An 18,168-nucleotide genomic window follows, 5' to 3' on the forward strand; every position below is an offset into this window, starting at 1 on the left:
TGGGTCATTCCCCAGAAGCCGAGGCATGCCATTTTTGCGGCAGTTTCCTCTCCACGAGACGAACAGCGAGGAAATGTCTGACGACTTTCCATGCAGACGGGGACATCTCTCCACGGAAATCTTTGTCTTCTTAATTCCACTGTTACGCTGCACAATTCCTAGTTCAGTTATCTCCTATAGCGAACACGCAGTTTTGAGCTCCCGAAGCAGGATCGCGTATGAGGATAGGATGATTGACGTAAAGTGATCGCATTAATGACGAATATCTGTTTCTTGAGGCCGACCCGGTTCCACGATGGCTGCTTCAGCACCGCCAGTTAGAGAAGTACGACACACGAACGGTACGAGATATCCCCCCCCCCCCAAAAAAAAAAAAAAAAAAGAAAGGCCCACAACCATCCCGTTACCGTTTCCACACAAGCTTCGCGAAAAAAGTGCGCCGTCATTATTTTCCTTCTAGTTCTTTTCTTTCTTTCTTCCCCCCTCATTGTTAGAGCGCGACGGTGGCCACAATGCGGCCGGAGGAGGAGAGAAACAACCGAGCGCGCGCGCGCAAACACGTGCTAGAAAGCAGCGCGGAGCAGACGACAACATGCTTTTCTATGCGGCGGCTAGCAGACGACGCGGCCGGGCTGCGCGTAGATTTTGACGGGGTCTCCATGGAGGGCGCTGACGCACAGAGCGGCGCAGCGCCCCCTGGCCCAGGTTTTCTCCCCTATATACCCCGTTTTTTCATGCCGCGCGTGACCACAGCCATCTCTCAGGTGCCGAAACCGAAACTAGTGAGAACATTTTAGCAGTCGTAGACGAAAACCATCGTGGCAATCCATATACAGAAATATCTTTATCAACAAGCAGAAAAATGCCGCCAAATTTCGGGGTTTATAAAACAAAAAACGCAGAATGAAAACCGAAACCTTTCTTGTCGTCCGAATAAAAACGAAACAGCGCAATATTTCGAAAGTTTATCGATCACGAGTTGCATTAACGATGCGGTTAAATTAAGTTACAAATATATTTTGTAATTATGTACATTTAGCAATAAAAAAAATGGCAGAAATTAAGTTCGGGAAGGTCGAATACGGGACGAACGTACTTTGAAATTCAATATTTGAAATGGGACATCGAGTTTGATATATTTGTCGTGATTGTGGGCAACGAATGGCTTTTTTTTTTTTTTCTGGCACAGCTGACTCATTGTGCGAAAAGGATTAAAGTTACTCGATTGCTGCACACAGCCATTACAAATGTGCAGAATTATCTAAATGTATCGATTCTAGATATATAGATGCCACATGAATTTCGAATGCAGTGTCGTATAGGCCGTGCTGCTGTGTACGAAGTGATACCAGACGGCAGCTGTACTTACAACAGTCACTAAATTCGTACAGAGACTTCCGTATTTCAAGGCCAAACTTTAAAAATTTGCCTGTGTTTTCAGACTACTAGCATATTCGAAGCAAACATCGCTCACAGTGTAGCATTGTCTATGCTCTCAGAAGTAATATATAATACGCACTCGTCTGGGGTTTCCGTGATTAACGATGGAAAAGTTGGACGTGTCGCCCATCGCGTAAACACGACCTGTAGCCACGTTTGACCTTTACCGCAGATGGGGCCCCTCTTCAAGCCATCGGGTAACCGGGTTTAACTAAAGCTAAACCCCAGCTAATTTTTTCCAACACAGTCCAGCCAGAGAATAGCGCAGCTGAATTCAAGCCGTTCACTCATCAGCTAGTGTCAAGCTCTCGCTCGGCTTCAGATATCAAACAGATCGGGACCGCCCGCTGATCCGTTCCGTCGGCGTCACGGGGTCGAAACCTCACACTACGGCGATAGGCGTCGTACTGGCTTCGTCGCCGTGTAATGCGACATATATATCAGTGCGTCGATAAGCTCTAAGGGCCCTGCCCACTGACTGTGATCGTGCCTTATATTGAAGAATATATACCTCACTCTATACCGCTTTTGTGCGGTAACATATTCACCAAGCACTTCTGCATGAGAGACGACCGCTGTGTCAATCGTCCACAAAAGACATGTCCTTTAATTGATATTACAGCCTGCATTGCAGACGACGCTCCGCCACGTATTCTCTTCTGACGTCACGCGAGCATTTCAAAATGGCGGTCGCTCTCGGTGGGAGGATCGAGCTACAGCGAACTAATCGAGCTTCCTGATCCTGATTTCTATCGCATTTTTTTTTTTTGTAATACTCGCCGCGCACTATAGGGACTAAAACTTTGCGATCGTAGAATCACAGACCTATATTATTCACAGAAGTATAAAACGGCAATATATTGAACGGCCCTATCATCGCCCTGTTAACATTGTGATTCCTGTTCATGAGGCAGGCTGGCTTTTCAAACGACAAAGGAGCGATTATATCGCTGTTTTTTTTTTGTTCCTCACGTGACCCATACAGCTGTGATGTCACAGTCTATATTGAAACCGAAACAGGTAAGAAAAGGGATTCGATTATGAATTATTCAGCGGTCATATGAATAGGGGAAAACCGCCTGGTGGCTAGTGTAGAGTAATGTCTTACGCATCATTGCAAAAGATATAAAACTCGAACCCAGAAATTACGTTTATATATACTCATTTAAGAATGACTGAGATAACTTATCTCGACTTGCGAGTGTCACTTGCTCTGAAATAACGCCTCATTGGGGAATGTATAAGCTCGCTTAAAGTTGCTGTCTTGTTTTGATATTTATTTGGTGCAGTGTTGTATGATTGACATGATGAACCTGATCCCATGTTTGTGTTATGGTCACATGCCAGTCCTCTGCTTTTTGCAGTCTGCAAAAACCAGAGGAAGCAGCATATGCAAAAATCACTATTCGTTTCAGCTTTGTAGAATATCCTGAGGATCACAAATTTTTCCAGAAAGAATGTGCATGTTCTGTTGGCAACGTTAAGAACTTGCATTTAATCGAAACTATTCAGGCTTTTTACATTGCAAGGTCGGCCACCGACCCTGGCCCCATGTTGGCAGCCAACAATCGGCTGGCCTAAGGGCGACAACCAATTCAGACATTAACCCGACCTTGGGCAGAGACCGGCCAAAATTGCACGTCGATGTTGGACCACTGCAGGCCCAAGGTCGACTTTTCCGTTTGGCTATGCACGTTTCCCAAAAGCTTTCACCGCAGTCACTTTCAGTGTTACCCAACCTAGCTGTCATTTTTCTACATAATGCCTTAGATAGTCTACGCAGAGTACCGTTCACATAAGATTTCACCGTCGTCACCTTCAGTGTTACCCAATCTGTCACGACTCATAACCTTCTGCATAATACCTTAGACAGTCCACGCAGAGTACATTCTACCAAGCGCTGGCTCGGTGGTGCCCAACAGGGCAGTAGGAACAAAAATACTCAACACTTATAATGATGAACTTTCTGCTTAAAGCACGAATTAAGTGTCATAAACTACTGAGAACATAAAATAATGTGACTATCAAATATGTGCATTATAAATTGGTTTTCACAGCCTCCCCCATGTCCTCGTCCCCAGTCCACGAGCTCAAGCCTCGTCCTCTTCTTCATGGGCTGCGTCATTGACGTAACAATATAAAAGACACAATATATTTGTCACATTTTTTCGTTCACACCTGAACCGCGCGGTGAGTGAAGGTGCAGTGAAAGCGGAGAGGTACCGTAGTGGAGGGCTACGTCCTTAGTAATTTGACCACTTAGGGATCTTTAACTTGCACTGGCACCACACGTGTAGTCTCCATCGAAACACAGCCTCCGGTAGTCAAGCGTCTAGCCACTGTGCCACCGCAGTGATGCAGTATAATGACAGGCCCATTCAAGCACAATTCCACCCATGCACTTCACATCATGATCCTCTCTAATTAACAGTTTTTGAGCCTGATATATGCGCATACTTTTGAAATGATTTCTTATAAGGCATGTAGAACAAATGGTGATTTCACTGAACGTCACCCGCAAGGGGCGCTGGCGGCTACTGGGCCATAAAAACGCAGTGCGACTGTTAATATGAGGATAAATTGACATGCGCGAGATCTGCGTGTAGCACAGAAAGGCCGATATCTTGAAAAGGTTTAGCTGTGCTGTAACGTCGACCCGTACGACGACACTCCGAGGTCCAACTCTTCCCGATTGATAACCTGAAACTACGGCGCTCTGTCTTCTGGTGAGCCCCTCATTTTTCTTGTACTGGTTGGTGAAACCTTTGGGAATGTTAAAAAAAAAAAAAAAAAAAAGAAGACTTGGGCAGCGTTTTCGCCCCCGGGATTTTTTTTCTTTTGTAATTAAAAAAACATAGCAGCATAGCGGTCTGGAAAATCATGATTGGTCTACAGGATTATGATGTTACAACATGACCTTGCGTGGAATTTTGAACACTTTACATTCAAATGAAGCCGACGGCGAAATTGGTGACGAGGTATAACAGGGTATTTCAAAAAACAGAATTAAAATTGTCGCCTTTGGTAGTGCTTACAGCAGACGGTGCATTGCCTTCGTCGCTGCTTCATCTTGTCGAGCACTATCGCTTGCGTGGTATCGAATCCATATATCTGCGACCTCCTCGCCTACTGTGTCAGACTCCTGGCTGGTAGCAGCAAATGATGGTGCTCACACAGCATCAGCCACGAGGGCGACTTTGTGTGTTGCCGTAATGAAATTCACCACCAGTACTCACTTGTTCACTATTCTGATTGGCCATAAGAATCCAGCAAATGCTTCTTTAAGCATGTCAAGTGCAGAGTCATACTTTCACCAGGGGTGAAGCATTAATCTGTAAACGCAATTAAACTGCTTACTATGAATGGTATATCTTATGTATCTTTCGTGACAGTATGTTTTAATAGACAGAATACTCTGTTAGTAATGCAGTGCGCTTATAACCAAGAAGCCCCTGCGCATCTCAGTTCTTATATTGAGCTCACTCTAATACTACAGGAAAAGTGAATGCCAGTGTGTCATTATTCCAAGGCCACAATTATCAAGTAATGTTAATTATATACATTTCTTTCATTCAGCCTCGAAACTTCCAGGCTATCCCTTTCTTTGAGCTATCGCGTCACCCGAGGACAATACTAGGTTATCTTTATTGCACCTCACATTTTATCACTCTAAAAGAGCAAAAACAGTCTAGACTGACTCCACTTTTGCATGACACATGTGCTAAGAAATTGTGAAAATGTTATGTGTAATGAATGTGCAATGAAACCACACCAACTGTAACCATTGTTATGTATTATAGGGAACAAAAGTTCCAGGTCACGAGAAAAGAGACTTTGGCATCCAAGGGCTACATTCTTTGGCTATCTCTTAATTTCACTAGCTGATGTCACAACATCAGTCTTACTTTCAGATCGTTAAGTCTAGTCTCCGAGCACCGGCTAACAACAGCTATTGGCTGAGATTCCTGATGATGCGTCTTGGAAACTTTCGTCCGCAATAGTACCTTGCACGACCAGCATTAAAAATTCCCTAAACAATGGCACCACTTTGGGAATTAGGAATGTCCGGAAATTGAAGCTTACACAACACCCCTGGTCCTTCTACCTTTCTTTAATACTTACCGATATGCTGTAGTAGTCTTATGACTTACGTCATCAAGACATTCTGCAAACACAGAAAATATACACCGACAAACCAGCCTCGATCTCAGAATAAATGTTCTTGAATTTTATTGGCTATAAACGCAGCCTTTTGTCAACCATCCCCACTCAACAGAAACAAAAAAAATGATAACAACATGCAAGTCCAGCTCAGTGTAATCTTAGAAGCACCGAATGGTCAAACTGGATTCAGGGAGGCAGAGATGATGCTGATGTTGACGAGGGGGATGTTCCGTGATTAAAAGCATGATTATATAGAAAGCAGCAAAATCGCACAAAAAAGTCTTACAAAAAATAACAACAAAGCAAAGAATTCATGCAACGAAACAAGGAATGGGCAAAAAATAAAAACAGTTTTTGTCAGTCAGTCACCAAGAGTTAAAACTTGCAAAAAAAAAAATACAGAAATGCAAGAGCATATAAATAATTGTCGCGTCAACAGTAGAGGAATCACTTTTTTTCTTTGGCTCCACGCGGAACAAGTTTTCAACAGTGGCGACATTGTAAGCCGTCCATCCTTCTCTCTTTTTCTATGGTTGTCATCATTGTATGAACCGACTGTTCACTGTCGTCACCTCTTCGGGGGAACTTTACAGCAGTCCAGGGTGTAGTACCATAACACAAGCGCTGCACGAACCCCCGTTGTCAAAGCACGCTCGGCCGAAAGTTTTCACAGACAACGCTTGTCGAGTCAAAAAGCCATTAATAACGGTTGCGCTCAACGCACGATGCAGAACTGTAAATCGACAGAAGGGGATGAAAGAAGTTAGGAATGCGAACTCACACACGCATGAGTAAATGAACAAACGATGCCATGCGCGATGATCGGTGAATGCGACAGCCTGAACTTTGCAACTTGAGACTTTGCTACGCAACATTTTTTTTTTTTCAAGCAGCAGCAGAATATGTGCACTTTATCAGTTTGTTCAGTCCCCTTTCCTTAGCTTCGAGCTCCGATTTTTTGTATCATCGCCATTTTCTAACAAACAAAGAAGCACTTCTTCAAGCAGCTTGATGCAGCTGGTTTGTTTCTGTGAACCTGCGACACAAAACTTCACGCTCGGAAGCATACAATCTGCAACCCAATCTCTATTTTGCAGTTTATAAAAAAATATAATGACAAAAACCAACAACACCTTTGGCATCATTAACAAGCCACGGTGAGCAGGCCGGAAGACAAAACAGCTTCTGATTTCTGCTTGGCAATTTGACAACACATCAAGAAAAACACTTCCCGCTGCAAACTCCCTTTCCAACCTTCTTGAAAGAAGGTTTTTTTCTCGATGCTTTTTAACAGCTGGTCTGCTAACCTTGTCTGGAGATCACCTCTGCCTACAGCATGAAACACCGAGATCAAAACAAGCTCAACGTGGTAAATGCATCGCTGATGAAAAACAAAAGCAACCACGTTGAAGTAGGCAGCCTGAAGGTTTTGCAAAGGCCCAGTGACAATGCTCTCTCCTTCAACAATGTCGACGACGGCGACGACGATGGCTTGCAGTGTTGACCTCTGTCAAAGTTCATGGCTGCACCTTGTTGCAATTCTTGGGAGAAACAGTTGGCCCAAAACAACGTCTAGCCTTTCTGGATGCACGTCGACGGGAAAACTGGCACAATGTCCGCCACCCAGGCAGCACAAACCATCAGCCCAATATCGGGAGTGTACTGATCCGATGCCAGACCAATGTTGGGCTGGATATTACCAAGATAGAGCCAAATACTGGGCCGATGTATTGTGCTGCCTGGCAGTGTATCGGCACTGCCGGATTAGCTCCTTTGCATACCTGCTCATGCCTCTGGCCTGTTCTCAAGTGTCCACGAGCATGCATCGAGCGTAGCTTCCTCCGGAGGACCGAGGCATTTGTTTCTCGCAGCGACGCTGGTCGCACCAATGCTTGCACCAGGATATTGTTAAAAGTTCAGGATGCTGCACTGCTGCGCGAGAATTTCTTCCCAGTTTTTTTTTGCACCACGTGAGAGGAAGAAGTGCGGACACAACAGCCATGTCCGACAAGTGGCCACAACTGTTGGCATGTACCCGGGAAGGTTAACGAACGAGGGTGGTCTCCTTGGGTGCGGTAGACGGTACTCCGCACATATTTTCGCCACTCCCGTGCAGAGAAGCAAGCGTCCACAGTCGGCGTTGAGAAGTCAACTCTCACAACTTCAGCAGGAGGTTGCGGAGGCACCGGGCGACGGTGGCCAGGGGGTCCCCTGCGAAAAGTGCATGCCAGCGGACTCTGGCGACAAGGCCGTGGGAGCGGCGAGCGGAGGCCGGCCTGCCGGAGCCCCACCGCTGCTTCTTGTTGCCAGCGCTGCAGCTGCTGCTGTGGCGACACCTGGTGCACGGGGTGGTCTCCGGGTGGGATGGGTGTCACAGCGTCCGATAGGGCCCCTTCATCTTGAGGTACTGCAAGAGAATTTGCGAACAATTGCTAACATCCCCCTAGAATCTGTACATTCATACAAGCACTTAGGCACCACCTCGTGCCAGGATTTCTCCTGGCACACACACGACAAACATCTTCATGATAACTAATGATAAATGATCTAGACAGGAGAAGCAGAAATGTAGGACTAAAGATTAATATGCTGAACAGGCTGGAAAGAAATAGCAGCTTAAAATAGGTAGCGAAGTGATGGAAGTGGTAGGCAAATATGTCTGCTTAGGACAGGTAGTGACCGCAGATCCGGACCACGAAAGGGAAATAAGGAGGAGAATAAGACTGGGATGGAGTGCACTTGGCAAGCACACACAGATTATGACTAGCAGCTTACCGGTATCACTCAAGAGGAAAGTGTATAACAGTTGCATCCTACCGGTACTGACCCATGGAGGTTAATGAAAAGGGTTCTGCTTTAGTTGAGGATAATGCAGAGGGCTATGGAACGAAAAATGCTAGGGGTGAGGTTAAGAGATAGCAAGCGTGCAGAGTGGGCCAGAGCAATAACTCAAGTTACTGATATTCTAGTCGGAATTAAGAACAAGAAATAGGCATGGGCAGGTCATGTAGTGCAAAGAGAAGATAAACGTTGGTCGCTTAGGGTAACAAACTGGATTTCAAGGGAAGAAAAGCGTAGCAGGGGGCGGCAGAAAGTTAGGCGGGCGGATGAGGTTAAGAAGTTCGCGGGGGTCAAGTGGATGCAGCTAGCACAGAACCGGGTTAAGTGGAGAATATGGGAAAGGCCTTCGCCCTGCTGTGGGTATAGTCAGGCTGATGATGATGATGACTGGACGGATGAATTAATTTTGCTGGCCTCACCATTTTGTACCGGGTGGCAGCTTGCGCCGCCTAGCCTATAATCCCCTTCCTTCCCTTCCCTCGAGTAAGCCTAATCAGCCGGTCGTTTCTTAATTCCCCTCTCCTTTGACGTACTCCACCAATCTCCCTACTGCCCCTTTGTTATACTAACTTGCTTCTCGTCTAGTCCATGTAATCCCAGTGCCCCATCTCCCTTATTTAAACTGTTCCCTTATAATAAATGTAGTCCACCTTGGGACAATTCCATAAACCTTGGAAATTCGTTAAGGTGGAGCACATTTGTAATAAGGGAGCAATCAACTCATTAGCATCTACCAAAGTGGCTTCAAGTGGATCCAACATCAGAACACTGCAGGGGCAGTCAGGTCTACCATCTAAGCTAAAAAGCACGTACATAATAGGGCGAGACCGAATGCATCAACAACTTGAAGTGAAACGTTCGTCTGATTGAGGTTTAGGGGAATCCCCCAAGGTGAGGTACATTTGTAATAAGGGAGCAATTACTCCTTAGCACACACCTTAGCATGGCCATAGTGCTACAAAGGAAAGCTCTCAAACTGTTGATCTAATTGTTGATCAACTCTACCATCTACATGCTTGCCACTCTGGTTAGCTTAGTTAGGAGAGCAACTTTCTTGATAGGCAGCAGTCCCAGGTTTAATCCTGCTCTTAATGCAAAGGTTACGATGTAGTTTTTGTAGCTTGAAAGCCACAAAGAGGATTATTAGATTTTGCCTTTGGTTTCCATCTTTTTTTTCTGAATGCTCGCATTGCTCACCAGATAGGTAATCTTGAAGTGTGTTCTTCACAAGGATAGAGAATTGCCAAGAGAGTGATGAGGAGCTCAAAAGTGACATGAACGTCATTTATGGCTTCTGCGCAAATCGTGCTTTTTATATATTCTCTAGCACGAAAATGAGGCGCACGTTGGAATCCGGCTCATGCTAGGATAAGGTAATTGCAGTAGATAGGCAGCCTCGCCGGCACTGCGGTATGCATCGTCGCTTGTTTGCTTCCATATCTTTTCCTTTATCCCTTTCAAGTACATCGAGATCCCACAGTGCAAATGCCAAAGACCTCCTCCTTTCAGAAAAAAAAAAAAAAAATATATATATATATATATATATATATGTGGCTTTATGGCACATAAGCAACAGTGGCTATCATGCGGCAAACACAAGGTTAGATAATCTATTGGATGCCTAGGGTTATGACACTTATATTTGATTTAATGCATTGGCTTTCTTTAGAAATGTGCAAATAGAAAAATTGACGAGTGCTTGTTCTCCAAAAAGCAATGCAGAGTGAAATGGAATGTATTCCTTGTAAAATACAGTAAAATATTTTTTCCTGTGTTCTCCAAGTTGTGAGCATGAGATTAAAATATGATTAACTGTGAGCTCCTGTCCCCTCATTTCACCCACAGGTTTGTCTTTTTTTGTTACTAGGAAGTTATGGGCGATGTGTGTGTGACCAATGCGTAGGCGACATAAAATTATCTCGATGAATCGTTTCTGATTGCCATTTTCCTAAAATGGGCTTTATGGAGTGAAGCTTGTTTTCTGCTTCATTTTTCCAAGCAGCCTGCCATTTATTTCTTAATTTCTTCATACAATCTCTGTGTGGCGTGTCTATTCGTTCTATTTGCCCATTTTTTGCTCGCGCAGCATATATATCTGCTCGTTCATTACCCCTAATCCCAACATGACTGGGCATTCAGCAGAAATTTATAGTATGTTTTCGTGCTGTGATCTTTACTATGTTGCGTATGATGTTTCCTATCACTGGTTCAACAGCATTTTTGTAGTTTATTGCAGTGGTGACACTTAATGAATCTGTGTAAATGATGGTGTTTTTGATGTTCTTATCCAATATTTTCTCCACGGCAACGCAAACAGCGTTGCATTCGGCCGTAAAAATTGATGCACACTGGGGCAGTCGTATTATTTTCTCTGTTTTATCTCATACTACTGTCGAACCCGGATATATCGAACTCGAAGGTGATCGCGAAATAGTTCGATATATCGATAATTCGATATACAGAATTTGGCTTGTGACAACACTTATGATGCGAAAAAAAAAAAAACAAAAAACAAAAACAAAAAACGATACCGTATTTGTTGCGCAATCAACCCCCTCGCATAATGAAGTCACCCTCCACTTTTGCACCCGAGAATTCGAAAAAAAAAAAAAAAAAAGCGTTAAGGCCAGCTCGCTCACATGCAAGCGATTGAGCGATCTCAGCGACGAGCGGCAGCGATAGAGCGAAAAATTTCCAACTTGTCGGAACTGCGTCCCTCTTGGCACTCGAGCCACCACAGCAGCTCAAAAACAAGGTTTTTGTGTCGCCACGGATGAAATCGCGAGCATTTTCACTTGCATGTCGATGGCGCACGCCACTCCGTTTCGGTCGTCTCATCCATAGCTCATTTCTTGGCAGCACGCCAATATGCTGCGCAGCGACAACGTCACGGCGTGTTTATCTTTTGATAGCTCCTGCGGTGGCGGGGAGCAAACTTGGCAGAGTGCCCGCGATGGCGTGATAAATCGAACAAGCCTGGTTCGATTTATCACGCCGCGCTTGGGACGAGCGTAGTCTAATGTCACAAAATCATTGGAAAGCGTGATAGCTGCAAATGCTGTTTGCAGCGAAAAATGCTAAAAGCCGGTGCCATGATCACAGCTGACCGCGTGCTTTCATTGATTCATACGTGCAAGAATAAACGACTCCAGCAAAAAACTGCCGCTTCTGAACGTCCACAGCTGCCATATCTTACGCTACGCCGCACGTACAACACAACGATAAGAATGAATGACTCTCGCAAAAAAAGAGAGAGAGAGAGAAATATCTGCCGCTTCTGCAGACGCCATAGCCACGTGAGCCGCCGCGCACAGACGGTTCACAACACACGCTGGAGAAAGCGTCCGACGTTCTGTCTGAAAACGGGCTGAGCCGGCTTGGCGCATGCGTAGCGCGTGCAACTGCGAACGAAGGCCGGGAAAGAGGAAGGAGAGAGATAGCTCGGCAAAAAAATGGGCGCACCTTTGTGCTTCGCTCTATCACACTTTTCCCCTCTCGTCCCACCGGTTCTCTCTGGTTCATTTACGCACATGGCTTGCAAACGTCGTGCTGGCGCACGGGAATCCCAATGGGCGCGGCGCTGCCTTAGACCAGCTGTCGCCAAACTGTCCCCTCTCATTCCTTCCGCGCATGGCTTAAAAATGTCACGCGGCAAACGGCCGAGGGTGATGCGATCGTCTCTGGGGAAGGCACACTTTCCAGAGCGCGGTGCGGAGTTCGATATATAACGCGGCTTTCCTGTACTTTTACATGGAATTTTGAAGGGGATATTCCATGAGTTCGATATAACCAAAATTCGATATATCCAGGTTCGACTGCACGGGCAGAGGCACAATATTTTATGTTTTTTTGGGTAGCCTCACCATAATATATGTACCTACACGGGCAGAGGCACATTATTTTATGGTTTTTTTTTTGGGTAGCCTCACCATAATATATATGTATTGCACTACCAAAGCCCGTTATACCTAGTGGCACGGGCAGAGGCACATTATTTTGTTTTGTTTTTTGGGTAGCCTCACCATAATATATGTATTGCACTACCAATATATTCTTTAGATTTTGAGCCATCAGCACAAAATGCAATGCAAGTTTTATATTTTTCTCTTAATGCCAGGTATTCTTGTAATATATGCTCATGTGGTGTGCGTGTTTTCTGAAACTGCGTTTGTGTGAGGTCAAAAACTGCTGGTAGGGTGTACCATGGTGGGAGTGGTTTATTTCTTGGGGCAATACTTGGCAATTCGCTAATGTCTAAATCCTGGCCCATTTGTTCGAAGCGCATGAGAAGCGCTTGATCAACTAGGGCTTGTTATTGAAGCCTGTCCTAGAGGGACATTCCGTGATTACTGAATGACATAGATGTTTTGGTTGAGAACGAATTTCGAAACTGCTTCCGCGCAACTTCTGAATTACGAGTAATAATGTGCAGAAAAAATGCCTGCGAGAGCTAAGGCAAACAAATGTGGAAAAAATGTTTTTTTTTTTCTTTCTGCTGCTGAAAATGTGGCCCGTTCTGTATTTTAGAGGCAGAAAGGCTGATCTTAGAATTGACACTTTTCTCCCTTTTTTTTTTTTCTTGCTTGCAAGGCTCCGTAAAAACTATTTAGGTATACTATTCACTGCTGACTCCTTTGTAGTGAGAGTTTGTACTCACAGAGGCCCATTCTGCTTCCCAGGTGGCACAAACCATCGGTCCAATATCGGCACTGTATTGATAATGCACTGGTCCTATATTGGACTGGACATTGCCTGCACATCCCCAAAATTGGGCCAATGGTTTGTGCTGCGTGGGAATTATTCATAACAGAATTAATGATAAACGAAACACATTTCCCTGGCCCCTTCAGGCTCCATTCAAAGAATGTTCACTGGACATTGGTAACAGTACCATTCACTGCTTCAGTGCTATGCTAAGGCCAATTAGAAGTTGCTGTTGGCCGAGTTGGTTCATACTGGACAAAGAAATAGGATGCCCAAATAGGACAATCACTTAAGAGGAGAACACAGGACAGACGCAGAGTGCTAAGGTCATTCTAAGTTAAAGCACAATCCTGGACTCGTTTATGTTCCCTTTTACCGCTGATTGGTTTATGTGCTTCTTTCATGACCAGTTCAAATTCAGGCTAACTTGAGACCTCACCATACTATGGCCGTTACACCTCCCACTGCTGAATACCTCCAAATCCAGCACTACGGAAGGATTCACACACAACATGAAGCCTAGCCCATTTTTCATCATCATCACCCAGACTATACCCACTGCAGGGCGAAGGCCTCTCCCATATTCCTCATTAACCCAGTCCTGTGCTAGCTGCATCCACTTTACCCCTGCGAACTTCTGAACCTCATCCGCCCCTAACTTTCTGCCGCCCCCTCCTTGGCTTTCCTTCTTTTGGAATCCAGTTTGTTAAACTAAGTGACCATCGGTTGTCTTCTCTATGCACTACATGCCCTGACCATGCCCATTTCTTGCTGATTTTCACTACAATCTAATACACTCAAGTTAATTCTCTGATTCACTCTAAGTGCTTCCTATGTCTTAACGTTACACCTACCATTTTCCGTCCCATAGCCATCTGCGTTGGGCTCAACTTAAGTATAACCCTTTTCATTAGTCTCCACGTTTCAGCCCCATAGGTGAGTGCATTGACCTCATTCTTACTCTCTCCCTCTCTAATCGGTCGTTTCAAAGTTCACTTCCTGTTCATCCCTTTGCAGAAGGCTGTACTTGTGGTCTGTAAATTATGCCATTCTGCAAATGCTACGCACATTTTTCTCATCCACCTTGGCATTGAGGTCACCCATCAGAACAATGCAATGTGACAAATTCCTTGACTTAACAAAATATTTAGGATTATCCCGACTGTGTGTCCATAAAACACCATGTATTTTGCCTTTAGTTCAACAAAGTAAACTTTAATGCACATCAAACGCAGCGAAATTTTGTTGCTCACTCGAACTGAACCCGCGGAAAAATTGTACTGCGAGCTCGAAGGGTTGAGCGGGGCGCGCACTGGAGCGCGTGGATGAAAGTTGGTGCCGCCCAAAGACAGCTGTAGAGCATGCGGCAGGTGAATATGCAGGCAGTCTTGGAGCGACGCGTAAAGCCAGTGCAACTCTGAAAGTGCCGCAATCAACGGGCAGCGCGCAAGAAACATTTAGCTATTGTTGCCACAAATGGTTCAGCAATGGCAAGCGCGTCGCCTACCATAGGCAAAGAGAATGCTCACGCAGTGTATGCCGTAATCATCGCAAGCAGCATGTTGATTGTTCTTGTGCAGAAAATAACAAGTGAAGTGCCGGTGAATGAACACAGATAGCTGCTTGAAGTTAAGGTTTAGAAAATCCTTCAAAGCTTTATACGACACTGGCGTAAACCGCAGCCTTTTTGAGTCGTTTGGCGAGCGATCACAAAGCGAGATGCAGGCTCACACGCTGAACCACAATTGCTTCACCTTGAATGAGAGGAGCAAATGACGTCGCTGGACTACTGCTTACGACATGGCAAAATGCCCCCTTTTGTCCAATAAATGCAGCTTGTGACTGCTTACAAGGAACGCAGTCCAGAGTGGCTGGAGGTCATCGACTTTCAACGAGTTGCTCTTATTAGTGTTAAAAAAAAAATCAAGATAGAACTGACAATGGAGGCGCGCATTTTGTGGTTACATTAAAAACTCTTTGCTGACAAAAGCAATTGACTTACTCAGTGTTCATGTGCTCTAAGGTGGTTAAGGCAACGGCAAATAATGATCTAAGAGCTTAGATAACGGCCTAAGAGCTTCAATAGGAAATCATGGTTTCTGTTCCTTTTTGTGTGGTGCGTAAGCAAAAATGATATAGCAACTGTACTGCCAGGATGAAAACTTCACGAATCGCTAGGTAGCAAATTTCTTTGCTGCTGCACCTGACGTGCCTTTCCAAAACTTCCGTTGATTCGGAATAAACTGTTGTTATTATAAAGAATGGATATGTGTCACTCGTCAGACGATATCGCGGCTCACGGACCCATCTCTAGAAGGTACATCCTAGAATACATACATCGGCACTATGTGAAGATGCTGGTTAAAAAAAAAAGAAATCCGCATGAGCAACGGGTACTACAATGGGCATATTTCGTTACGACTTTCCGAGCAGTATCACCGACCAGCAGAGAAAGAAGCTTCAGGAAACATCTCTGAAAAAGTAGCCGTCACAAGTAAGAACATCGAGAGGATCAAGTGGTTTGTATAGAGACCCGTTTAGTGGTGCCCAATTGGCAAAATATAGGATACAGTCAAATCTCGTTACTACGAACATCACATTAACAAATTTTTTTAACAATCCCCAACAGATTTGCTATGTTTTTAATGTAAAAATATTTTAGAATTACGAATTTTAATATAGCGTATATTTAAGAATAACGTACATATTAAATTTTTTTCTTCTATAATCTAGGAGCATCAGTATTACGAATCCAGCTAAAATTAGCAGGAGCCGTAGCTCACAACTCTTGCCCGAAGCAGAAACCATTGTTTCTATGTGTATGGCATGTGGGCTGTAAATATCATCATCAGCACATCTAGTGCCAACTTCTGCCGCCACCGGTGCTATGCAGTAGCCAGCAGGCCGAGCAGCCTGCCTTTTTCCTTTGTGTTGTGTGTCGTTCGCCGGTCGATCATTGGCCGCCGGGGGTCGCAGATTATCTTATTGCGAAGTCTGAGCGAGATGTGATGATGATTGCAGCCAGCGAAGGTGCCAAGAAAATAAGAGAGCAGCTTTCGCTGCAAGAAATCGCTCTGCAGATCGACCGCCGCGATTATTTTGAAAGACCGAGACAAGATTTTCAAACTTCCGGGAACACTGAGGATGACGTCGTATCAAACTCTAATGATTTTTTGTGCGTGGAGAAAGTCAGTACTTTCATCACTCGGTGCAATCACGTACCCGCAATAAGGTGTTGCGCAAAGTGGAAGGTGCATGTGCTGCAGCGGTGTAATGTAATGCGTGGTCTGCACGCTGCAGAAGAAAACTGCTAAATCAAATAGATCACCTTTAATGTTAGTACAACATTTTGATTTGAGATTTGGCCTGTCTACACAGCGTGATTACGTTCCCTCAACGGTAGGGTCCTCTGAGCAGCGTCACCTGGCGACAGATAGCGTAAATATTATCTGTTCGACTCCTGTAATAGTAACTTTTTTCTGTTATTTTTTATTTCTTTTTTTTTTTTTTACCTCAACATTAAAATAAGCTACCAAGCTCATTCCTGGGAAGTGTTCCCCTTTAGGTTACAATATGTAGTGTTTTTATTTCTAAATAGCCGCAAAACCAGCCGTTCACACAGCCACGAGGTCGACAATGATAACACTAATCAATTACCTTCATCGTAATCATTTCCTGCTTTCAGTGAGTGTATGTTACCTTTAGATTACGTTCAGAGACACCTTTCGGTAAATGTCGCCATTTAACCCGCTGAGAGGCAACCAGTGAGGAAAAAGTAGTTGCAAGACCCAACCGTTGAGGAGACGGAATTACGAGTCTACACACATGCCTACAGTCAAGGTACAGTATAATCTCATTACAACAGACCTTGAAAGTGATGGAAGATTTTGGTCTGTTGTAAAAGAAGTATGTAGTAAGAGTAATACTGTTACAACAGACTTTTATGTAGACACTAAATGAGTCTGTTATAACCAGAGTGAACTACAAGCGACAGATATAGCCAAAGAATAGATTTATTTGTCTCTAAGCCTTCTTAAAAAAGCTAGTCACCTTTGACTGTACTGTACATTTAACAGCTTTGGACACTATGCGTGCCTCCATCATCACAAGGCTGTTAACTTCATCTGCCGCCATACCCTCTCGCTCAAAATATTTCTTCAGGCATTGGATGGATTCCAAGGCTTGAGAAGTTATTTTTTCAGCTCCAACTCCTCCGCTACCTTCCTCCTCTTCATCTTCTATGTCAAGATCTGAAGTGGGCACTCTGCGGACTTGAGCGACAATTTCTTCATCTGTTAACTGCTCCGTGTTCACCAGGTCATCATCTGCAGTTACATAGTCCGAGAATTGCTGGTTCCCGAAGGCCTCTTCAACAGCTGCCCAGAGACCTGGATCTGGTTGGTCTTCCTGCGGCAATATGGGGTCTGAGCAGTCACTGTCACTGACTGGAAAACCTGCTTTTCTAAAGCAGTTTTTTATTATAGTTGGCTGAATCTGCGCCCACACAGAAGAAAGAACCTGGACTGCAAATCTCAGGTCAATCACTGAGTCTCGCTTGGCTTGCATGTCAAAAAGCAAACGCTCAGCAAGGCGTGTGCGGTACCTCGACTTCACTGAGTGCACAATGCCCTGGTCGATAGGCTGCGCTTTAGACGTGCAGGGTGGAAAATACGCCACCTTTGTGGCCTGAAGCTGTGGAAGCTGCATGTGGCTTGAGCAATTGTCGAGGAAGAGCAGCACATTCCTCTTCTGCTTCTGCATTTTGCTGTCAAAATCCAGCAGCCACCTGTTGAATATGCTTTGCGTCATCCAGGCGCTTTTATTATAATCCCAGTCAACGGGAAGGTGCACATTCTGCAGGCATAGCGGTCTTCGAGACTTGCCTATTACCAGCAGCTTCTCTTTTTGACTCCCGTCCATGTTGCAGCAGAAGAGAACACTCACCCGCTCCTTCGACTTCTTGCCGCCATGGCACGCGTCTCCGGAAAAACAGAGCATCTTCCCTGGCCTCAACTTATA

General features: G+C 44.8%; 1 protein-coding gene across 2 annotated transcripts in view; it reads right to left on the reverse strand.

Annotated features, from left to right (window-relative positions):
• Positions 1–5,645: 5,645 nt before the first annotated feature.
• Positions 5,646–18,168, reverse strand: part of Sur-8 (leucine-rich repeat protein shoc-2) — a 103,660-nt gene continuing 91,137 nt past the window's right edge. For both annotated transcript variants that reach the window (XM_084576266.1, XM_084576265.1), the window contains one exon: positions 5,646–8,011. In XM_084576266.1, the coding sequence (XP_084432392.1) occupies positions 7,976–8,011 (36 nt within the window). In that variant the 3' untranslated portion in view covers positions 5,646–7,975. The remainder of the gene's footprint in view (positions 8,012–18,168) is intronic.

Source organism: Amblyomma maculatum, chromosome 8 (assembly GCF_055883805.1).
Source record: "Amblyomma maculatum isolate TAMU_Amacu chromosome 8, ASM5588380v1, whole genome shotgun sequence".
NCBI lineage: Eukaryota > Metazoa > Arthropoda > Arachnida > Ixodida > Ixodidae > Amblyomma > Amblyomma maculatum.